At 46.1% G+C, this 24,772-nt stretch overlaps 1 protein-coding gene across 3 annotated transcripts in view; it reads left to right on the top strand.

Annotated features, from left to right (window-relative positions):
- Positions 1–24,772, top strand: part of Sptbn1 (spectrin beta, non-erythrocytic 1) — a 164,847-nt gene that overhangs the window by 137,587 nt on the left and 2,488 nt on the right. For 2 of the 3 annotated variants that reach the window (XM_050123877.1, XM_050123878.1), the window contains 16 exons: positions 2,260–2,406; positions 3,201–3,464; positions 4,886–5,110; positions 5,541–5,630; positions 5,777–6,058; positions 6,835–6,965; positions 8,222–8,426; positions 8,718–9,092; positions 12,453–12,697; positions 14,230–14,368; positions 15,267–15,351; positions 17,049–17,245; positions 17,978–18,087; positions 18,602–18,665; positions 22,902–23,140; positions 23,860–24,033. In XM_050123877.1, coding sequence (XP_049979834.1) covers positions 2,260–2,406; positions 3,201–3,464; positions 4,886–5,110; positions 5,541–5,630; positions 5,777–6,058; positions 6,835–6,965; positions 8,222–8,426; positions 8,718–9,092; positions 12,453–12,697; positions 14,230–14,368; positions 15,267–15,351; positions 17,049–17,245; positions 17,978–18,087; positions 18,602–18,665; positions 22,902–23,140; positions 23,860–24,033 — 2,972 coding nt within the window. Of the gene's footprint in view, positions 1–2,259; positions 2,407–3,200; positions 3,465–4,885; positions 5,111–5,540; positions 5,631–5,776; positions 6,059–6,834; positions 6,966–8,221; positions 8,427–8,717; positions 9,093–12,452; positions 12,698–14,229; positions 14,369–15,266; positions 15,352–17,048; positions 17,246–17,977; positions 18,088–18,601; positions 20,794–22,901; positions 23,141–23,859; positions 24,034–24,772 lie in introns of those variants that run through there. The other variant, XM_050123879.1, reaches the window with a different exon arrangement.

The raw sequence follows: 24,772 nt of genomic DNA on the forward strand, positions 1-24,772 counted from the left end.
GGGAGCCACACACCACACATTCCTGTACTGTAAACGTCTGTCATTCTGCCTCATTTAAAATATACCCAGTTCTAGCCGTCTCCTGGGAATGGAGTTTGTATAGACCAGCTTTACACCCAGAGATGTGATTCGACTCCATTACTGACTTTTTGTGTTCAGGGTCCAGAGAATCCAGGGGTTTGTTGCCTCCTCCATACCCAACACCCCTCTTTCCCCCACACTCCCTTTCTCCTGGGTTCCCTGACTAAAAGGCAAGATTGAAAACTGCCTTTGTTTTCATAAACACAGGGTCAGCCATTTCACTAGTGAGAACAGGGACCAGCTTGCTCACCTCATATATGAATGTGAGGGACATCTTATGTATGTGTCTTATGTATGTATATGTGTGTGAGAGACATGTATATGAGGAACAGTGTGATTTTAGTGGAGTGTCCTAAAAAGTAAATAATCTGAAAGTTGGGGCTGACTTTCTTACAGTGTACTTCCTATTTTCTGAAGTACAGGGTTGATTTTGTTTGTTTTGTTTTCCCAGGAAGGCAGTGCGGACGTGTCTGGAATAGGACTGAGTTCAGTGCTGAGCCTTGTTCAGTGGTTAAAGCATTTTTATTCTGTCTGCACAGTGCTCTTGTCTGCAGAGAATGAGTATATTCTGACCTAACCTAAGCCCCCCAATAATGACTGTAGCTTTAGTTCAGAATGCTGATGAAGGACTGGCCAGCTCCATAGACCCACAGCATTGTGCTGTACTGCATGATCCTTTACCTGTAGAACATGTATGAGCACATTGGTTTATCATGAACGGCCACAGTAGTTCACAATTCAGCCACTTAGATAGTTGGGAACTAGTTAAATTTTTTAAAGTAAAAAGTGTACTGTTTTTATTGTTACGTGACTGATCGATGATCTGTGGTTATAAAGGGTTCATTTTGAACCTCGCCCGCCTCTGGTTTCCCTTCATGATGAACAGCGTGAGAAAGGTGAAACCAGTGCCAGAGTTTTCATCCGCTCTCATAGCCAGCAGCTCTCTTGTGACCTGCTCTGTCATCCTTGGCCTTTTATAAAGAACAGATCTACTGCTGTGGAAGGCTCCCCAGCAGCCTCCAGGGTGTGAATGAAAAGCTTTGGAACACTGGTACTGTAAGGGATTCTTTGATCTCACGTGCCATTTGTAGACCTTGAGAAGCCGAACCATGGTGTTCAGGTGCAGGCTCACAGTGAACAGTGACTACTTTAAAAGTAAGTTGTTCACTGTTTCCCAAGTGAAACGAGATGCTTCCTTCAGACACTCGTGAATCCTTTGTGTATCTCTGGCCTGACCACTAGTGGGCGAGCAGGACCAAGCAGCGGCTGACTTGGGATAAAAACCTGAAGGCGATATGGGTCAGGGCCAGGTGTTTGACCAACTCCCATCCTAAGCCTCTTCCGTCTGTCAGCAGCTGGCAAGCTTTGTTCTGCTCTCAAGAATTTACTTTCAAGTATGTGTGGTTGATCTCATAATCAAGTTCCATGAAATGTTGTTGGTCCGAATGGAAGTTCCTTAGAGAGCTAGAGGCTATAGAAAAAGAGGTGAAGGTTCTTTAGAGTTGTCAGAGATGAAGAAGGGTGTTGTGGTTGCCTTCGCTCCACAGTGAGCGAGATGTTTATGTTCTTTGACATTTCCACACGTGCACCCACGGCGGGTAGGAACGAGAGATAAACAAGCAAGTTTGTAGGTTGGGTTTTTTGTTTGGTTTGGTTTGGTTTTGGATTTTTGAAACATGGTTTCTCTGTGTAGCTCTGGCTGTCCTGGAACTTGCTCTATAGCCCAGGCTAGCTTCAAATTCATAGAGATCCGCCCGCTGTGCTAGGATTAAAGGTGCGTGCCACTAGCACCCAGCAGTGTGGGTTGCTTTAAAATGCGTGATTGTCAAACGAGTTAAAAGGCAGTCGCGATTAACGTGTTATAGCTGTCACAGGTGTCTGGGAGAGGAAAACACTGTGTTTTCAGCTAATCAGAGCAGAGCTGCAAGCACAGCCTTGTGGGGAAAGCCGACCAAAAGCGCCATCGAATTTAAAAGCTGCTTTGGAGCTTTTGTGTTTTGGGGTGGAGTTACACCATCTGGATCAAATTTGGGTACAAGATGGGTCAGAGATGCAAAGTAAAATATTTGGTTGTCTGTTAACATGGAAATATGTAGTCCCCAAAGTAATCCCTTCTAAGTAGGATAAAAGACTAACTCTGATGACGGTTTCTAAAACCTTCTTGCTGTTCCGCCGTAGCTGTCCCTCTGGATCAATGAGAAGATGCTGACCGCCCAGGACATGTCTTACGATGAAGCCAGAAACCTGCACAGTAAATGGTTAAAGCATCAAGCATTTATGGCAGAACTTGCATCCAACAAAGAATGGCTTGACAAAATTGAGAAGGTGGGTTCAATGGTTAGGTCAGACCTATCCCCCACTCTCGTTCTACATTGAGGCCTTGGTAAGGAGGAAGGCATAAACCTCAGGGGAGCGGGAGAAGAGGAATGAATTCCTTTTATTTAGGGTACTTTTAGAGCCATATGTCATCATTTACAAAAGTTACAGAGCCGGTAGCAATGCCCCGCTTCCACCTACAGTTTCTGACTTTAGTCCCCCAGCAGGGAGTGAAGCAGAGACCCAAAATGGGACCTGGTTTATCTTAGTGATAGACCGTGAGTCTTTCCTTCCTCACTGCCATTGGCCATATACCTGTGTTGCTTTGTGGCAACTTTATGCTTTATGAGAGACTATTGCATAAATTTTTAAATGTTGTACGCGCGTGTGTGTGTCTGCTGTACACTAGGCACTAACTGTGATAATACCTGTATTTACATAGGGAGAGTCTGTACAGTGTAATAGAAGTGTGTGTTTCTTAAGTCTCCTTTCCATTCACTGTCGGACTCCTAAGAGTTAATAATGTGGCTGTGTGGTCTTTGGATCGTGAAGTTGTAGGTTACTAACACTAAATGTCCTGTTGCCCCAGTTGAAACTGTTAGAGCGTGCAACACTCATTGTTGACATTCCAGAAGCATAGAGTATGTACACAAGATCATTGTTGGTTTTACCCAGCAGTAACTTCATGGGTAAACATGGGAAGTAAGGGGAAGAAAAGTCTCAGGGATTGGTTTTTGTGTCTTCACGGTGACATTTATTCTTTTGTAATTTTTTTTTTAACCTCATTGGTTTGTGTTCTCTAGGAAGGAATGCAGCTCATTTCAGAGAAGCCAGAAACAGAAGCTGTGGTGAGGGAGAAACTCACTGGTTTACATAAAATGTGGGAAGTCCTTGAATCCACCACCCAGACCAAGGCCCAGCGGCTCTTCGATGCAAATAAGGCTGAGCTTTTCACACAGAGCTGTGCAGACCTAGACAAATGGCTCCATGGCCTGGAGAGCCAGATCCAGTCTGACGACTACGGCAAAGACCTTACCAGCGTCAATATTCTGCTGAAAAAGCAACAGGCAAGTGGACAAGACAGCTGTCTGCCTGGGCTCTGCCTGGTTCATGGCTTCCATCTTCATCCTTATTCATCAAGATTCCCTGCCATATCATTCCATGAGAAGGGCTTAACCTCCCAGAACACTGCTTGTCCCGACAGAGTCCACTGGAAAGACTAATTAGTAAAGTAAAAGACTAATGAGTGTCTGTGCATGGGGATACTTCTTTGTAGATCTTACTGATGAGTGCTGTCATGAGAATAACCGTATTTGTCCTTCTGGATAATGTCTGAAGTAGATGGAGGTTGAACAGAAGGAACTGTCTGCTCTCTACTCTGAATTGTTCACTGTCTACTTGGTAGATGGTAAAGGAAATAAAAGTTTTTTTTTTTTATATTGTAGTAGGTGATTCTTAAGGCAGATGAATTTGCCCTGAATTAATGAGAAAACAGTTGTGTTTTTTAGAAGTATATTATCAGGGACTGGAGAGCTCAGCTATGAAGAGCTATGAAGAGCTCTTCCAGAGGACCTGGGTTCAATTCCCAGCACCCACATGGTGGCTCACAGTCAGGGGATCCGGCACTGTCTTCTGGCTTCCACATGCAATTGGTACAGAAACATAACGTGGATCAGTGGTGCGGTTTGAAGAGATAGCTCAGTCAGGAAAGTTGTTTGCCTTATAAGCCTAAGGATTGTGCGTGTAGTCTCAGTGCCAGGGAGGCAGAAACAGACCAGCTAGTCCAGCCTAATGGGTCAGCTCCAGGCCAGTGAGACCTGGCATTTTTACTTGGAAGCAGTCACTGACAAGACAGTCTTTGCTGAGTGCTGAGCCTGGTTCCTTCATCCAAAGGGGCATTCGCCCTTTTGCTCCATGGTTTGCTCTTGGGGATACTGTGCACTGGTGGAGTTAGACAGGTGGTGTTTAGTTGTGACTGCCGCCTCTTCCCAGGATAGTCACAGTTAGCCTCCAATGCCAGTTCCCTGGCATGTGACCTCCTGTGGTCTCCTCAGCGAGTCCTTCTGTGTCACTCCTGCTCGGTTCCATCAGTGCATGGCTGTTGTGTTCCCTCATTACCTAGCAAGGTTCTAGGCAGAGCTCTGGGTTGAAGAAATGAAGATAACATTTTCTAGTTAAAAAGAGTGAGAACCTCAAGAATGTTCTCCCTTTTAATAGAGAAGCAGACTTCTATGTAGGCCTCAGTAGCACTTTCTCACTGCCTTTCTTTCCCCTGAGTTCCTGATTAGATTTCATGTCCCATCAGGCTGTGAGTCAGGTTTAAACATGAGCTGGGGAGCTGGGACACTCCCTGGGGTTCTCTTCTTTGCCCTCTCTGCTGTGTAAGCTTATTCTTCCGTTCAGCCTTAGGCTTTAGCCAGTGCCCAGAACAAAGCCCCAGACGGAGTGTGTGTTGGCTCTGGCTCTGATGCAGTTCTTGCTCCCTTAGATGCTGGAGAATCAGATGGAAGTGCGGAAGAAGGAGATCGAGGAGCTCCAGAGCCAAGCGCAGGCACTGAGCCAGGAGGGGAAGAGCACTGATGAGGTGGACAGCAAGCGCCTCACCGTGCAGACCAAGTTCATGGAGCTCCTGGAGCCCTTGAATGAGAGGAAGCACAATCTGTTAGCCTCCAAAGAGATCCACCAATTCAACAGGGATGTGGAGGACGAAATCGTGAGTAGCCCTCGGCTGGCCCAAAGCTCATCTTTGCTTCTCTGATACTACCTAGGCCCATGTCAATGAACTGCACCCTCATCGCCCATCCTCCATGTTCTGTTGTTCTGTGTCGTGTGTCCCCCCCACACACACACATGCAAATGCAGCGCTCTTCTTTCTGGCGTTCTAAAGATATTCCAGAATCTCAGTGCTGCTAGAATAGGACTTAAACTAGCCACAGGGTTCACAGTGTGTCCAACACCAAGAACGAAGTAAGTCCAAAGACTAACCCCTCCTCATGTCTAAGAGGAAGCAGCTGTATGCCCTGCCCTTTGAAGGAAGGCTGGGTCCTTCCTCTCTGCTTCCCCCTCACCCTCCTTGTGTTCTGGCTTGGGCAGTCTGTGTTTCCACATGGTTGTGACCACTGCTTACTTTTAATTCTTTCCAGTTGTGGGTTGGTGAGAGGATGCCTTTGGCCACGTCCACAGATCATGGCCATAACCTTCAAACTGTGCAGCTGTTGATAAAGAAAAACCAGGTAAGTGTTTCTACCTGGGCCGGCTGTGTCTGTAAAGAATGACTGAGTCATATGGCAGAGGAAATGGGGGCCTTTGATGATTTGTGGGGTCTAATAAGTATCAGGCCATGGCCATTAACAGAACTGTTTCTGCCTCTTCTGCACAGACCCTCCAGAAAGAAATCCAAGGACACCAGCCTCGTATTGATGATATCTTTGAGAGGAGTCAAAACATCATCACAGATAGCAGCAGCCTCAATGCTGAGGCTATCAGGCAGAGACTCGCCGACCTGAAGCAACTGTGGGGGCTTCTCATTGAGGAGACCGAGAAACGCCATAGACGGCTCGAGGAGGCACACAAAGCCCAGCAGTACTACTTTGATGCAGCTGAAGCCGAGGCTTGGATGAGCGAACAGGAACTGTACATGATGTCCGAGGAAAAGGCCAAGGTGAGAGAAGCCTCCCACCTCCAGGGAGAGGGTCCTGCTCACGCCTGTTAGCTGCATATTGTGTGACACATCTCACCTGCTGCCTCTAGAGGCTAAGAAATGAAGAGAGGCCTCAGAAATCTGACTGTTGTTCCCTTAAAGTCTGGTACAAAAGTATGTGAAACATGCAGGCCTAGAACTTAATACATAGTGAGACAGGCTTCAAACTCATGCCGAGGATTGATTACAAGTAGGTTCTGGCTATCTTTTCTTTTTAATCTTTTTGTTTGAAACAAGGCTTCACTGTGTGGCTATGGCTGAGCTGGCCTTGAACTCACAGAGATGCACCTGCCTCTGCCTCCCAATTGTAGGGATTGCAGGCATGTTCCACCATGCCTGGCCCATTTACTTTTATAACAGACGTCTTCTCAAATAATTTATAGCATCACCCAGGCTACCTGACATACAGTGATTTTGAGACCATTTTAAAGCACGTTAAGATTGTAGAATACTGTCATGCACACACTTGACAGACATGTGGGGGGGGCTAAGATACATTAAACTTGATTAATATCCCCTTTACCTTAGAGGAGTTTTGGGGTCACATTACATGCTCCCCTTTGCAGAAGCCCCCTTTAGTCCCCTGTAATGATTTCAAATGTGTCAGTGTTCATGGCCTTATCATACTGGTTTTTCCTTTCCGATGATACTTCCTCTTGCCCCACCCCACCCTACAGCTAACTTATCACCCCAGGCAGAGTGTCTGGCTGTGGTTTTGACAGTCTGTTTCTTTGCAGGATGAGCAGAGTGCTGTCTCCATGTTGAAAAAGCATCAGATTTTGGAACAAGCTGTTGAGGACTATGCAGAGACAGTACACCAGCTCTCCAAGACCAGCCGGGGCCTGGTGGCTGACAGCCATCCCGAAAGGTGAGTGGCACCTGGAGAGTGAGGCCGGGCATGCTGTTGATCTTCAGTGAAGGAGTCTTACTAACTTGCCATTCATCATACAGTAATGGTAGAGTCTGTCATTGACTCGAGCGTAGGACGCATAAGAAAGGTACATTGTTACACTGAGAAGTTGCTCTCCTGGGTTAAATATCTTGTGTTGGCCAAGACCCAGTCGAAAGATTAAGTCATAAGTATATGTTGACCTACAGATAGAGGTGATGAAAAAGTTATCCAGTTTAGCCCAGGTGTGTTGCTGCATGCCTATAATGCCAGAATTCAGGAAGCAGAGGCAGTTAGATCTCTGAGTTCAAAACCAGCCTGGTTTACGTAGTCAGTTATAGGCTAGCCAGGATTATATAATGAGACCTTGTCTTAAAAAAGAAAAAAAACAAAGAAAAATGTCAGTTTGAGAAAGCAGTGATTTAAGAGTGCTTAGAGACAAGAATACCTAGACCTGTGACATGAAATGGCTCTCGGAAAAACAAAGCGGTAGCAAAATGGTAGCACTTCCTAACTTTTGCACAGTGGTTGCCCAGGAAACCAGAGGAAACAAGTGAGGGTGTGCATTCTTTCGTTCACTAGGCTGCTGTGTCCATTTGAAGAGAAGCAAGCAGTCCTGTCAGGCCTTCTCAGGAACCGCCCCTTAGAACTAAGAAAGGAAAGGAACTGGCTTGGTGTGTTTGTTTATCCACTACCAGGCAGGTTGGGAAAGGTACATGAAGTCCGTCAGTGTTCGGATCTCATTCCCGAGAAAGAGCAGGCAGCAGCAAGTCCTCCTTCCTGATCTTCTATTCCGAGATGTAATTCTGGTGGGGAATTCAAGGCAGTGGGACCCGTTCTCCTGCTATACTTGTGGCCGAGGAAGCAGGAGCAGCCAGAGCCAGCTCTGCCAGCAGGGAGGAACACACAGCCAAAGAAGAACCTGGTGGATAGCAACGGATGATAGTTCCAGCATTTGCATTAATTTTTAGTAGTTAAAAAAAATTGAGACCGCAGAGCCAGCAATGCAGTCATACACGGTGGCCTTCGGCCTCCATTACTGCCCACAGGTCAGCCCCTAGCCACTCAACAGCATTTGAAATGGAGGTCATCCAGAGCTTTATTTTTTAGACAAAACAGGTTAAACAGAAGCTTCTTTGGAGAAATTTGATGTAACACATTATCTTCGCTCACTGATTTTGCCCCGGAAGAAGATATTAGAAGTCCTTCCTTCACTGCTTACTTCTCTCTTTCAGCGAGCGTATTAGCATGCGGCAGTCAAAAGTGGATAAGCTGTATGCCGGCCTGAAGGACCTTGCTGAAGAAAGGAGAGGAAAACTTGACGAGAGGCACAGGCTCTTCCAGCTCAACAGGGAGGTCGATGACCTGGAACAGTGGATTGCTGAGAGGGAGGTGGTCGCAGGGTCACATGAGTTGGGACAGGACTATGAGCATGTCACGGCAAGTACTTCGGGGAGAGTCAGCGGTATGCAGTGGGTGGTGGTGTAGAAGGCCATACTGAATGTGAGGCCTAGACTCACACCGGGGGTCATTGCTTTTGTCAGGTGACTTTGTCATAGGTTGGATTACCTCTCCACAAGAGACCAGATGGGTTCTGCAGTAGAGATCTGTGCTTCTTGGGGCTTGCGTATCAACTTATGTCTCTCCCGTGAAAGTTCTTTCCAGCAGCACTCGTGATGGGGTGGCAAAGCAGGGGTCTCAGTGGTTTCTTTGTGTGCACTCCCATTCCAGATGTTACAAGAACGGTTCCGAGAATTTGCTCGAGACACCGGGAACATTGGGCAGGAGCGCGTGGATACAGTCAATCATATGGCAGATGACCTCATCAACTCTGGACACTCAGATGCTGCCACCATTGCGGAGTGGAAAGACGGTCTCAATGAAGCCTGGGCTGACCTCCTGGAGCTCATTGACACGAGAACACAGATTCTCGCTGCCTCCTACGAACTGCATAAGTTCTACCATGATGCCAAGGAGATCTTTGGCCGCATCCAGGACAAACACAAGAAACTCCCCGAGGAGCTTGGAAGAGATCAGAACACTGTGGAGACCTTACAGAGAATGCATACGACCTTTGAGCACGACATCCAGGCTCTGGGCACGCAGGTGGGTGGGGCTGCCCAGCGCGTCTTTATGCGTCACGAGCCTCTCTGTATCTCGAGGCTCTTCAAAACGCAGCTAAAATGATCACCCTAGTTAAACACGCATGTACACATGCATGCTCCTCACATACGGAAGCTTTGCAGTCTGTGTAATCCTGAATTTGTCCTACTTGGAAGTAGTGTTAGATGAAATGCTAGTATTTAAATTAGATAGATGCACACGTATACATGGGCAAGAGGCCGCAACACGAGTTTCTCTTATATTGATGTGACCATCAGGATCACTTTGAAAATAGTACCTTTTTGTTTTCCAACCATCGCAATAAGGAAGCTGTACTTTTTTATTTGGATAATGGACATTTATTACTGCATTGATTACTTTTATTAATTGTTTAGGTTAGCAGACAGTGATAAATCTCATGGCATTTTGATAAATAGGTGTTTTTATATTTATTTCCATCATTCCCCTCTCCCTACTGCCCGCTCGTTGTTCCCTGACCCTGCTTTGCTTCCTTTCCTCAGATGGCCCCCTCTTGTTCTTTCTTGTCACATATATTCCATACTTTCTCCTCATCCCTACCCCCAAGATCCCTTGTCTTCTTGGATCTCCTTTCTAGTAGAGACTGGACCCTAACATTTTAACACACCTGGCCTTTTAGCCCTAGCACTGTATTAAGTGACTTAGCACTGAAACTTGCTCCAAGGGTGTTGACAAAGTGAACAGCGTAGCGGTGAGACTCTGGTGTGTCACTGTCTCGTCAGTCTCTGGAGCCTCCTGATTAGTCTGAGATCTTGCAGTTGAAAAATGTTGTTATAGAGAACGGGTCTGGAGTTCAGAGCAGACAGACGCGTGCAGGGTCAGCGGGAGGCCAGATAGCATGTAGTTTTGACTGTGGTGATGCTGCGTCTGTTGGTCATGGATGCCGTGCTGCTCTCTTAGGACAAGCAACCTGCATGGGCAGAGGCTATGTTCCAGTAAACACTTAACCCACATCCCCACCTGTGAAGACCCAGGTTTGGCCCTGGTGAGCTCAGTTGAGTACCATCGGCCTCACCATGCCTCAGTACTTAGGCATGTAAAGAAACTGTGTCTCAAAAAGAAAGAAAGTATAAATAGTCAACGGATTTCTATAGGCAAACCCCCACCATTATCTAAAGTGATAGCCTGTTTTTCACCCTTTGACACAGAGTGTTAATGCTTTTAAAACAGTACTCAGCTGTATATGTGTAGGTCAGTCAGGTGACAGCACTATAGAGTTTAAATTAGATAGATGCACACGTATACATGGGCAAAAGGCTTTGAGGGTTGAGACGTCTTATAAACGGAAGCCCAACAGTAATGTCTGAAAATATGTCCCCGTCAGGGTTATATAATGAACACTAAGGATGAGATGCCTAGAGACAGTCAAGAATCAGGTCCTTCCTCTGCATTTATGGAACTAATTACAGGCGGATCTCTGAGTTCCAGGACAGACTCCAAAGCTGCACAGGGAAACTCTGTCTTGGGGTGAGGGGTGGGACCTCTTTACTATACAACTACAGGAGGCTTCAGAGGTGGTGAGAGTGCTTCCTGGTTTTTTATTAAACCCCTTTGCCTCATGAGCGTGGTAAGGCTTAACAACCACAGGACAAAACCCACCTCCCTCACATCTGCAGGATTTCATCTACCTCACCCGTCACTGAGGAAGCTCTTTAGAGCCATAAAAAGATGTGTGACCCCTCCTGCAGGCACTGACCCACCAAATCAGTGCAGAGCAGACACCTTGGCGCAGACTCCTAGTCTCATTTGGCTGTGTTCTCTCGTGCCGGCTTGACCTACCACTGTTTCCATTGCACACAAGAGTGGAGCCGCCGGATGGAGCAGTCCATGCAGTGACAGTCTTGCGTGGCTAATTGCCATGTGAGTTTTCACTGTGCTATTGTGCTAGCTCCTCCCACCTTTCACTGACAAAACCTATTTAAAAAAAAAAACCAGAGGCACAAGAAAAGATGATAATTTCCTACAAGCCTGCTCATGATGGTCTGAGATACATACCTTAAATGTAATTCAGTCTTGGAGACGACTTCCCAACATGGAAACCAAATCCAGCTGATGGTTCTGCGTTTCTTTTTCAGAAACTTCATGTTCTTGGCACCATTTAAAGTCCTTTTGTTCAATTAAGGGTCAGTAGTCTACCGTTTCCCAATAGCATTGGGTGTCCCCATCTCATTGTCCCTGGAAGGTCCTCACCTAGCATTTTTCCAAATACTTTTTATAGCCATCCATAGGCTCACCCAGGACTATTAATTGTCTGTAGACTTTGGTCACAGTTTTATCACCAGATAATGTCAGACTTACACCTCGATGTATGACAATGCTAACGTGTTAAGTGTTTCGTGTACAACATAATGAAAATGGACACCTGAGTGTAAGATAGTTAGCTAGGTGTGGTAGCGTGCACATTTAGACCCAGTACCCGGGAGACAGAGGTGGGGGAGTCTCTGAGTTTGAGGCCACCTTGGTTACATAGTGAGTTTCAGAACAGCCAGAGTTACGTAAAGAAAATCTATACGTAAAGAAAATCTATAGCTCTGTGTCTCAAAAAGAAAAAAAAGTATAAAATAGTCACTGATTTCTCTTATAATGGCAAACCCCCACCATTATCTAAAGTGATAGCCTGTTTTTCACCCTTTGACACAGAGTGTTAATGCTTTTAAAACAGTACTCAGCTGTATATGTGTAGGTCAGTCAGGTGACAGCGCTATAGAGTTAGTCCTGTTGTGTGTAGTTGAATATGTGTAGGTTAGGTGACAGCACTGTAGAGTTAGTCTCTCCTGTTGTGTATAGTTGGGTGTTAAAGCTCAAAGTCATCAGGCATTTATGGCATATGCTGAACCATCTGTCAGCTCCCCCCCCCTTTTTTTTAAAAAAAAAAAAATTAGGGTCTTATGTAACCCAGGCTGGCTTGGAATTCTCTATATAGCTGAGGATAACCTTGAGTTCTTTATCCTCCTGCCTCTACCTCGAGTTTGAGGGTTATAGATATGTGCCACCACACCCAGCCAGTCAAGGTATATCTGTCTTGGAATGTATCTACATGTGTCCCCACCAACAGTGTTTATGTCCCAGGGTACCTCAGCTCTGTGTTCCTATAGCATTTCGTTTGGTTTATTATTTGAACAGTACTTAATAGCATAGCTCTGTAGGTTTGAGGTTTCGTGGCTTGGCTGTACTCAGTGAAACAAGAGCTTTGAAAGGGGCACAGGCCCCAAACTAATACTCTCCCCATTCCTGTGTATGTGGAACAGTAGGTAAGGAACGGGAGTGGGTGATGGGCAAGGCCACAGTCGTGAAACCTGTTTTTTCTCCCCTGGAACTTCCCAGGTGAAGCAGCTGCAGGAGGACGCAGCCCGCCTCCAGGCAGCCTACGCAGGGGACAAGGCTGACGACATCCAGAAACGTGAGAATGAGGTCCTGGAAGCCTGGAAGTCCCTGCTGGATGCTTGTGAGGGCCGCAGGGTGCGGCTGGTGGACACGGGAGACAAGTTCCGCTTCTTCAGCATGGTCCGGGACCTCATGCTCTGGATGGAAGATGTCATCCGGCAGATCGAGGCCCAGGAGAAACCACGGTAAGGCTCCTAGCCTTTGAGTGAGGGTGTCCAGAAAGGAGCCTCCTTTCTGCAGTTGTCCACCGTACACCGTTGCTAGGGAACAAGGAGCCGAGGGTGAAGTTCACCTCTCCTAGGTTCTCACCCTCACACCCTCATGTTGCACACCTACCCAGGCCTTCCCACTCAGGCTTTTTTAAGTTATTTTTCTGTGTCTTTGTTATATTAAAAAGTCACTGTTCATTTCCATATATATTACAAAGGTGTCGTTGACCCCTGACATTTGTTTCAAAAGTGTGGTGAAATGATTTGTGTCTTCCCTTTAGATTGCTTTCATTCAAAGCAATGGAGTTTAATAGATGGACAGAGTAAGGGCCTGCATAACCAACAGTCTACCCTTGCCAGCTCCTGCTGACAGAGGTTATAAATGTCTTAAGAAACAGCTGTGTCCTTGGCCAGGCACTATTGATTTTGACCCATGAGAAGGTCTTTGATTTCTAAGCTCCTTACCCGCAGCTTATCTACACATGCGCACTGCTAGCCATTGAACTGGGGCCTATGCATGCTGAGAAAGCACTCTACTGCTGAACTGTATCCCCACTGCTATCTTCCCATGTCTATACCCCCGCCCCCCAACCTTTCTGAAACAAACTCTCACTGAATGGTTAGGTCTTGGACTGCATTTCTTCTGCACCAGCCTCCCAAGTAGCTGCTATATAAATACAATTATAAAATATATATAAAATTATATAAATTATGTAATATAAAAACATTTTTATAATTTGTTTTATTATTATTTTTTTAAGATTTATTTATTATATATACAACATTCTGCCTCCTTGTATGCCCGCATGCCAGAGGAGGGTGCCAGATCTCATTACAGATGCTTGTGAGCCACCATGTGGTTGCTGGGAATTGAACTCAGGACCTCTGGAAGAGCAGCCAGTGCTCTTAACCTCTGAGCCATCTCTCCAGCCCCCTATTATTATTATTTTTGAGACTGTACCTCAGCTCCGTGCTAACTGTACTAACTCAGCTGGCTTTGAACTCCTGTCTGTACCTCTGGAATTACAGGTGCACATCACCAAGCCGCTGCTTTTCTTCTCTTCTGCTTTGCTTTTCTTTGTTGAGATAGGGTCTCACTCTATGGCCTCAAACCTAAAATTCTCCTGTTTTCAGCCTCCCAAGTGCTGGGATTATAGGTGTGTACTTCCTTCCACATCTGGCTTTGTAGCTTTTTATTCTCGAAGACATCCGCTATCAGCTGTTCTTTGTTACAGCCAACTGCCTTTGTGCCGTCTTGAAGGAGTGTCTGCCTGCACTGTGTTTGAAGGTAAAGATATGAACAGAAAGGCGGTGGCTTTCTTGTATGCACCTAAAGATGCCTGCCTTTGAGCTAGCTGGTTCTGAGTTAAACATCACTGAACTTTGTCCCAGTGACTAGGCCTGAGCAAGGGCTGTGAATCAGCCCTAAAAGGACAGTTAGGCTGTCGGTTTCCTTCTGATTGTGTCTTAAAGCTTGGTGTCTTGAAGAAGATGTTTCTTTCTTCCAGGGATGTGTCCTCTGTTGAACTGTTAATGAATAATCATCAAGGTATCAAAGCTGAAATTGATGCTCGCAATGACAGTTTCACAACTTGCATTGAACTTGGGAAATCCCTGCTGGCAAGGAAACACTATGCTTCTGAGGAGGTAGGATGAACTCGGCCAGTGTTAGGGTAGAAAATGATTTTATTTTGCATCATGTCTGTCATTGTCTCTCAGAATCTCCAGGGATTGGTTCCAGGACCTCTGGGAAAGTAGAACCCATGGGTGGTTAGATACCTTATGTGAAATAAGATTTATTCATAACTTCACAGCATCTCTGGATCCCATCTAAAACCTAACCCAGGGTAAATCATTGTGCAGTATTAAGGAATGGCAAGAGTCAAGTCCACGTGCTCTTTGTAGTTAGAGTTTCTTCTAATATTTTTATTCTGTGTAGTTATGTTGCTGCAGGACCTACTTCAACAGGGTCTACTGCACACGTGCAATAAATGCACTCCTCTGCATGATTTTGACTTACTCTGTCTGCCTAGAGTAACTGTTACATGAAACTGTAGGCCCCAAGTCAGTAATTGTTTAGCCAGAGATCATTTTTGAGGATCCCAGGTATAACAGCAGCCAGTGAGCTCGTCAGCAGTCACTGTTATGGCTCCACCTGTGCTGTATTTGGCCTCCTTGACGGATGGTCGCAGGTTCTGGTTAGGATGGTGGCATCCCTTACGTAGCATCCTTCACAGGAATGGAGTCTCTCAGAGAAGCCAAGGCTTTGCCAGTATTATTGTCCTTCTCTTTAGAATGGGAGTTTCCAGGAGCCCCGCAGTCCAGTGAGGCCAAGCATAGTGTGCTCCCTCACCACAGTCGGCATCAGACAGAGCTCCCACCCTCTGCAAAGGCAGCCGTGTTCTCGCCACTGCCAAGACATAAAAGATACACTCAAGCTGATGCTTCTTCGCTTAGGGGGAAATAAATGTTCTTGTACAAAGTGACTATGGAGAAGAAAGACCGAAGATTGCAGTGTTTTACTAAGGCCCTTGTTTTTCTGCAGATCAAGGAAAAGTTACTGCAGTTGACGGAAAAAAGAAAAGAGATGATTGACAAGTGGGAAGACCGATGGGAGTGGCTAAGACTGAGTAAGGACATACACACTTCACTTATCTTTCTGCTCTTCTTGGGTATCTATGGAAAGCATGCAATTTTTTGTGTTTTTTTTTTTCTTTGATGTAATATTATTACTTAATGATTTCAAGATTTTAAATGTTTCTCTCCATCTGTTATTGCTCGCTGGCTAGTGGGGGTGAATGAAGAGATGGCTCAGTGGTTGAGAACACTTACTACCCTCCCAGAGAACCTGATTTGGTTCCCAGCACCCATTTCAGAGACTCATACCCAGGATAGCTCCAGCTGCAGGGCATCTAACATCTCTGGCTTCTGTGGGCGCCTGTGCTCAAATGAACATACACAAATAATACAGATATACAGGGTGGGCTGGAGAGATGGCTCAGAGGTAAAGAGCTGCTATTCCAAAGGTCCTGAGTTCAATTCCCAGCAACCACATGGTAGCTCACAACCATCTATACTAAAAATCTGGTGCCCTCTTCTGGCAGAATACTGTAATATGGTTCTCTGTGTGTTCAAGGCCATTTACTCTACCTAGCAACTTCTAAGAACAGACAGGGCTATGTAGAGAGACTCTGTCTCAAAAGCCAAAAAAATAGAAGGTAAACCTTCTTTCTATCTATCGATCTTTCTATCTCTATGAGTGTGCATGTGTAAGTGTATGCGTGTGTGCATGTAACCGCAGTTTGCCTAGAACTATGAGCCCTCACTGGATTTAAAATTTAAGAATAGCACCTCATGGTTGATTGAACATTAAAAGGAGCATCATATTTGCGGCCATTCTGTTATGGAGGATTTTATTTGCTGGTTGTAAGAAGTCTGGGGAAGCTTCATTTTGTGTAGCAAAACCTGTTTCATAAACTGCTGTGAATTGGATACCAAGCTGTCGTCTGGGTTTACAGTGATGACTTGCATGGAACCCACCTTGAAGAATTGACGGTTTCCTAGTTCCTTCTCAGTTGACATGTTGGGGGGCATCCATCACAATGTCCAAATGAGGCCAGCTTGCTCTATACCCTGACAGCTGTCCACAGTCCTTACCTGACTGGCTGAGTGAGATGCGTAGAGACCGGTGTTGGCCCTTCTGTTAAGCCGGTTCTAATCCACCTCCTTCCTCGTAACTGCGGTGGGAGGAGAGCTTTTTCTTCACGTAGAGGAACAGCATTTGGAAAGAACCCTGCCTCTTCCCTTCTTTAGCAATCCACCCTCTCAATCTCCCAAGAGAAAACTGTACTAATACAATTGCCAGTACACGCTGCTCTGTGGGCGCCTGCTCCACCCGATAGCCCTACACATGTAGAGCTCTGCAGTTTTATCTCTTAGAATTAGAGCCCTGTGACCAGAATACATTCTAGGCCTGGACAGTCCACTTGAGCCACTGTCTACACAAGGTGCTTGGAAAATGGAAATAGTCTTACAATTTAGCTTGTATTTATGCTTGGCAAACAGATAAAAGTTAAAAGACAACAATATTTTGTGGTGATTACATGTTAAAATAGTATTTTGTGTGTGTGTGTGGTTAAATCAAAACTTAATTAAAATTACCCCCATCGTTAGTAATGTGTCTTACGGCAGCATACAGGATGCCTGGGTGGCTCACTGGATTTACGTTTGATGGCATTTTGGTTGCATAGATGATGAGCTAGCTGTACTTAGGGTAGTGCTGTCATGTGACCCTGTGATCCACACTCACTCTTGGCTCCCTGTGTAGTTTTGGAGGTTCATCAGTTCTCAAGAGATGCCAGTGTGGCTGAGGCTTGGCTGCTTGGACAGGAACCATACCTATCCAGCCGCGAAATTGGCCAGAGTGTGGATGAAGTGGAGAAACTGATCAAGCGCCACGAGGCATTTGAAAAGTCTGCAGCAACCTGGGACGAGAGATTCTCTGCCCTGGAAAGGCTGACAACAGTGAGTAGCCTCGGGATGTTGGGCACCGTGTCTTGCCTGTTGGTGTGGATTCCGGGATTTGAATGGGCTTCAGGCCATGTTTTGATCTTGGAGCACTGTTAAATCATCTCCCTTCCAGATGACCCTCCTCTGCCAGCCAAAGCTTTACTTAGCTCTAGAGTCTGAGTACTGAACTTTCTTCCTTCAAAACTTTCATACTCATAGAGAATGGCCTCTGACTTCCATTCTTCTGCAGAGCCAATATGTATCAAAACAGAATTCTTTTAGAGTATATTTATTGCTCATGAAATGAACTCATTTCAGGTAGACTGTTTTGTGACTTTTTTTTCTCTGTTTTCTACTACAGTACAAATGGCTTCCTTGAAAGTTACTGTGGGTCTGTGCTGGGTTTTAATTGAGACTTCATAGAAAGTCTGACGTAAAACCCATGGCAGCTTTTCCTCCCCAAACCAGTTAAGAGATGCGGGGCTCAGTTTTGAACTAAAATCTCTACTCCCAGAGGGCATACAACCACCCAAAGGGATTTTCCAGCAAGGATAGACAGCCCTTCATCCCTTACAGGTTTAGACTGTACCCATAACACGCCTGGACACACTGCCATTGTCTTTGGAGTGCTGACCCTTGAGGCTATCCAATATGAACCACTAGAAAAAGGGTCCGAGGTTTCTATGATCTTTCTTCAAGAGCAGTAAGGATCTTAGCCATGGTAAACAACTCCCTGTTCTCCCTTAGTTGGAGTTACTGGAAGTGCGCAGACAGCAAGAGGAAGAAGAAAGAAAGAGGCGGCCGCCTTCTCCAGAGCCAAGCACGAAGGTTTCAGAGGAGGCTGAGTCCCAGCAATGGTGAGGCACTGGTGGTGGTGGGGGGGGGGCTAGACTGTTGACATCAGTGATAAGTGAGGTTACAGGGCACCTGTTCTAAGTCTTGCCGTGTGGAGCCAGGCCACATATCCTCCCTGATCATGGCTCCATTTATGCTGTTTAGAATCCATCCTAAGTAACATGAGCACGTTAGGTTGGGAACAGTCTCCCAGCAGAGTGAAATGTGGAGGATGGCACCAGTACGCTCATCCGTTCTTTACATGTGGCTCGTGGGGAGAGGCACCCGTGGCAGGGAGAACTGATTTTCTATTTGCAAAAGGCTACTGATGGCGTATATGCTCCACGGAAGCCCCGGCACTAGAGTTACGTGGTGGGGTGGGACAGTGTTCCTGAGGGCTGAAGTCTATTGTACTGTCTAAAAGTGCCGAGTTTAACAGTGTGGCATTATGTGAAAGAAGGGTGCTTATACTTGTTTTATTTTGTTTTTTCTTTCTGTTCCCCTCTCCTTTCCCCTTTCTCCCAATCACCCAAACAGGGATACTGCAAAAGGAGACCAAGTTTCCCAGAATGGTTTGCCAGCTGAACAGGGATCTCCACGGGTTAGTTACCGCTCTCAAACGTACCAAAACTACAAAAACTTTAATAGACGGACAGCCAGTGACCATTCGTGGTCTGGACTGTGAAGTTCACTACCGTTTGTCAAGAACCACTCTTTCCACATCCTGTTGGTTTTGACCTTTTAGCTTCCATGTCACCCAAAGTGTTAAAAATTTTTAGTTAATTCATAACTTCCTTGATTTCATATTTGTTTGCATTTAATTTATGTTTATTTGGATGCTTATTGCCTTGAAGCAGCATACTTTTTTTGTTTATTTATTGTGAGCTTTTTACTTTATTACACGGGAAATTTAAATTAAATGGCAGCACAGTGAGGAGACTGGAGTCCGACAGGGCCCAGTTCTGCTGTAGGTGCTATGTTATTAGAAGTGTTGTTAACCTGTGCTAGCTTAGTAACTAGGAAGACTGGTGTGTAAGGAAGGAGACATTCACTACTAAGGTTATGTGTGCAGTCATTCTGTAACATTCCATGGAGAATGCATTCACTGAAACGACAGGAAAGAAGCTGAATCATCTTGTTGGGGAGCCGTTTAAGTTTTAGGTGCAGGACCCCAAACGTTCTGAGACCACTTATTACTTTGAGGTCATTTATTACTTTGTATAAACCCAGTAATCCTCTCTTTTCTGCCAAGTCCTCAACCTAGAACTGTAGGCCTCTGTGTGACACATCTTAGAGCCAGCCTGGGCCTGCTGCCACTATCTTGCTATCTTGCTCAATGTCACCATTGTCGGCACTCAGGTCATGGCAGGTGCCATCAGCTCTTGGCGTGTTTCGGAAGTCTGCCTACCAGACTTCAGGCCTCCATCCAGTCAGAGACTTCAGGGTGTCAAAAATACGTTGTCCTTTTTTAAGCAAATAGAGTAAAAACCATTTTGGTTCATCCTGATTACTTGAAGGTCCACTCAATGGCCCAAGCCTGGGAGCACTTGGAGAGGCATCCTGGCCCTAGAGGTTACTTCATTGTCTCTAAAGAGAAAATCTGTTTTGTGAGTCTCCAGTGAATCCTGGGATTCATTCCTTTTCTCTCTAGTAAGGAGTCTTCAGGATGGCACGTATCGGGCCACTAGCGGGGATTGAAAACATTTTAACAGCAATCCTTTTCCTTAGGAGTAAAAACTGGTGGAAGGTGATTTCCTGGTTCTGATCTAAACCAAACCAAACCTACATTGCAGAAAAACCTTGCAAGACACTCCCTCGCTTCCTTGCCATATTTAGATTGTTAGTGGAGTCAGGACCTGTTTGGTATGTGTTTTCCATGAGCAAAGTCTAACGTGTCTTTTCATTTCATGATGCATTTTTTTTTCTTTTGTCAGGATAACGTCATATAGCATCTTATTTGTTTTTCCTAATCTCTATGTACATATCTATCTACCTAGAGCCGTAGATAGGTATCTAGATAGACGCCAAGCTTCTTATATTCTGGGCTAGTATGCATCATTATTGGGTCTCTGCCTTAAAACAAATCCAAATTTATTGGGGGGGGCTCTTAACTTTTTCATTGGTCACTAGGGTTCCCTGACTGTGTCTTTATGGCCCCATATCATATTATGTCTCTGATCATATATGTATATACATATATGATCTTTCCATATATGTGTGTATGTGTGTGTGTGCACTTAAATTTTGTATCATCCAGACTGATACCAAATTTTAATGCTTTTTTAAATTCAAAAGACAAAACCCACATAAGCACACATGACAGGATTGCCATGATGCCTAGTTTTTGTCTATATTTTTAATTAACAATTGGATTGGATTGGAAGAAGAAATAGCAATTTCCTTCCTTTGGGTGATGGTGCAGAGACTCATGTTAATGAACTCGAAAATGGTGTTGCTTCGTGTACTTTGAAAACCAATCAGGTGTTTCCTGTGCTAATAGTTGTCGTTCTGCCTCCATGTCACCTGATTTCAGTGTCTCAGATGTGCCGGGCCACGAAAGCACTCTGAACTAATGGCTAAAGAGAAGCAACAGCTGGGGGGAGGGGCCGGGGTCACATGTACCATTGTTTGATCACTATGATTTGCTTTTGATGTTTGTCTCTAGTGGTGTGTTGTCTGTTGGCATGCTTCCAGCACATGTCCATTAAAATTCATTTTTGTTCCTTTTATTTTCATTGTTTCCTTGGTTAGTGATTTCATTCATTCACATGAACATTAATTATCTCTGCATACTGGTTTGGGGTTTTCTCTTTCCTTCTAACTCCAAAGAAAAAATTTTTGCTGCAGAATTTCCATCAGAAGAAACTTCCCCTGCCTTCACCTACCTTGAGATGTGACCAACCCCGATTAATGAATGCCCACCCGAGTCTCTGCCACTAGTGGTTTTCAAGTCAAAGCTGCAGCAGTAAATTTTTTTTTCTGGTGTCTGTGTACTAACCCATGTTTCTCTGCACTCACCTGGCTCAGGCCTTCCACACCAGCTCACACTTGCTCCTGACAGGAGTTTCCTGAGATCTCTCTAGAAGAGATGTGTCAACTGTGAGATCCACTCAACAGTCTTTTGACTTGGGTTTTGTCTTGGTTATTTCCCCTCCTACAACCTGCCCTTAACAGTGGAAGGAGGAGCCAGGTGTACTGGGATATCCCTGCAGTCCCAGCTACTGGCGAGAGGAGAAAGGGAAAGCGTATTACTCCTACCATTTCTGCAGGCTGTTGCTTGCAAAACCAGGCAAACCAAGCACTCTCTCCCCCACCCCCGTGACTTTTTGCCCCAATAATACATTCACCATATTGATGAGAGAATAATGAATTTTAAGCAGAAAGAACCTTAAGATTATATAGTCTCTAGTCACAGCCTAAACCTTGATGCTAATTATGATAGTTTACATAAGCTTATAATTCCCTGCACTATTGGCAAGTTTCCATTGTCATTTCCCCAGAAAATTTGCTTTGTTTAGAGTAAGCCCTGGGTCCATCAATCTAGATAAGACCTAAGCAAGAGAGTTGACAGATCTGAGTGTTCAAGTGGTGGTGGCCAGTTTACCTCTTTATACTGCCAAGGTTGCTGCTAACTGGGTGTCACTCTGACTCTGGGCAGCAGTGGTGGGGGATTATAGCTAATGTCTATGCCACTGATACTTCCATGTTTGTCCGTGTATGAGGGGTGCAGGTTGTCTGTAATCTACTAAAGCATCAGCCACCCCCAGCTTTAGTAACTTGCTAATCCATGCCCTGGGTATATCAGCCAGAGGCTGCTACAGTTAATGGTACACAGTTGATGGTACACAGGCCGAAAACCATAATGAATCAAGACACTACTACATTTCCAAAGCCGAAAACCCGTGTGGGTTACAATTTAAAGTGAGCTTGGGAAGGAACGCTCCTGAAGACGTCTGCAGACTGAAGGGTCAGAGCCGCTGGAAGCCTGGCTGTCTCTGGGCTCTCGTCTCAGTGCAGCAAGGCACCGTGATCAACCACCCGTGATGGGGAAGGCCCTGGTTCTGTCTTTGTTTGGGGGTAAATAGCTGTGTGGTGTTGAGTGACTGTGATTGGCTTTTCCAACTCCTTTAACAAAAACTACAACCCACTTACGACTCAACTTGGGCAGATGTGGTTCAGTTGCCGTTTGTTGACTTGCCTCGTTTCCTTTCAGCTCTCAAGTCCCACAGTCTAACGGGGAAGATAGCTATGAAATGCATGACTGTTGTCCTAATTTCTGCATGTGTTTATGGTGGTATCTGGAGGGAGGGGGAGAGGAGAACCAGGGAGCCTCTTTCAGAAACCGAAGGTGTTTCGTTGTTGCACCTGGGAATGCTGTGGAGTTGATAAGATTGTCTCTCCATCTGTTTGTGAATGCCCCTTTGCTTCTACTTCAGCCCTTCTGGTGAGACCCTTGGTTGTAAGGTGGCTGCTGTATAACGTCCACTCTCATATTTAATATGTGTGACTGTCACCATCGTCTTTGTGTGTTAAAGTAACCATGGAGGAGATGATCTGAGCTATGTCAGAGAAAACGGAGCGATCAGAGGAGCAGAGTGCAGTAAAACTCATCCTGGCATTTCGCTTTTCTCACTTCCCCCGCAAGTGGGCGGGCATTAATCCATTCCCACCTTCTAATGTCCTTGGCGTCCAGCTGGCTTTGTGGGATGTGCAATGGTTTTACTGTACTGCCTCCATCTGTGCCAGGCTTTTATACACAGCCACGTGTGCGAGTCAGAGCGTATGTGGTCGCCCCTTGCTCTCGGGGTTCGCTGAATGGCCTCTCCAATGTCCCTAGATGGCAGAAACCATGGACACAAGTGAAATGGTCAACGGTGCTGCCGAGCAGAGGACGAGCTCCAAGGAGTCTAGTCCTGTTCCCTCTCCCACCTCTGACCGCAAGGCCAAGTCTGCACTTCCGGCCCAGAGTGCTGCCACCCTGCCAGCCAGGACCCAAGAGACAGCAGCGGCCCAGATGGAAGGCTTCCTCAATCGGAAGCATGAGTGGGAGGCCCACAATAAGAAGGCCTCAAGCAGGTAAAGGCAGCCCAGGTGGGAGGTGGGAAGGCAAGTCCCCCTTGCAGAGGTGGCCGGCCGGGGTTGTGCTCGCTGGGGACGGGAGTGGGGCCTGTGGCTCTTCCTGAAGTGACATGACTGTGGGGTTTAGCACTCAGTGACACTCCGGTCTCCACATGCTGATGAGGAAGCAGGGCTGTGACAGATATAAAGGCACACTCTTCAAGACCTCTAGCAAAGGACAAAGCTGAGGGGAAACCACATCTAACCCTGAAGCTTGTGTGCTTGGCTGCTCCCCCGATGTCTAAGACTGCTGTGTACACATAAGGCATCCGCTCTCCAAGGATTTGTGTCATACAAGGCCATACCACTGGACCACACCTAAGTCCAACTCTCCCAAGGCCCTCATAGATGCTAACAGCCCTGCGTCCACCCACACAGAGCGGCACTGAGACTGGGGGAGCTTGTGCCTGAGAATAGGAGCCCTGTCTGTTCCTGGGCAGCTCACGTGTCCCTCCGTGCAGAGCTGCATTTCTCTGAAGCTGCTACTGAGCCGTATGGGCTGCCCCAGAGAGGCTGCATGGATGGGGGTGGGTCGATTCCCTGTCAGTTCAGTTTTCTGAAAGACTTTTAGCAAGGGGTAGCACATGTGTGCGGGTCATCTTCATGTGAGATTCTGGTTTCTTTCAGCAAGTGTGAGACACAGCCCTGATCTTTCTCTCTCTGCCACACTCATTCAGGTCCTGGCACAATGTTTATTGTGTCATAAATAATCAGGAAATGGGCTTCTATAAAGATGCCAAGAGTGCTGCTTCCGGCATCCCCTACCACAGTGAGGTCCCTGTGAGTTTGAAGGAGGCTGCCTGTGAAGTGGCCCTTGATTACAAGAAGAAGAAGCATGTGTTCAAGCTAAGGTGAGCATTGTCACGGCTTTGCCTGGGTATGTTCATCTCCCTAGGAGTCAGTTTTCCCACAAAGCACTGTGGGAGTGTGCTTCCTCCTGACGTTCTCAGTCCCTGAGAAAGCAAACACCCAGTCTGCAGATGAACTAGTGAGACTCACTGGGTCTGTGGGACCAAGGGCTCGGCTGTGCAGCTGGACTCCGACAAAAGGAGCCTTCCTTTCATGACCTGGAGCTCTTCCCTGGCACTGCTGGTGGGCTTTTAACATCTCACTATACAATGGAAGCCTGAGAAAAGATCTTTTCAAAGATTTTGAGTCTCTCTGGCTTGTGCAGACGCAGGAGTTACCATTGTGTGCTCCAGAGAAAGGCACTGTGAGTCACCCCGGAACCAGAGGAGACAAACAGGAAGTAATTTGGTGACACAGGCCGTCCTCCCCAGCTCTTCCCACACTCCTGCTTGTGGAAGACACCCCTCATGCCACATCCACACCCCATTCTCCTTGTGGTTGGAAATAGGCAAACCGTTTTGTTTCTCAAGCCTGACTACACCGATTCTCCTCAGAGCCCACATGGAAGGGAAGGGCTGGCCTGCAGTTTGTCTATTAACCTGTGTTAGTGCGCGTGCACACACAGATTTGAAAAATACATTTGTGTGCAAAAGCAAAACATCTTGCTGGCTGGTTACTTAGTTTGCTACCGATTGCTCTATTCCTCTGGGACCCGACAAGTTGTATCTTAGTAGGTCTTGG

This window comes from Alexandromys fortis, unplaced genomic scaffold, assembly GCF_014885135.2.
Source record: "Alexandromys fortis isolate MF-2015 unplaced genomic scaffold, M_Fortis_MF-2015_v1.1 scaffold_210, whole genome shotgun sequence".
NCBI classification, from domain to species: Eukaryota; Metazoa; Chordata; class Mammalia; order Rodentia; family Cricetidae; genus Alexandromys; species Alexandromys fortis.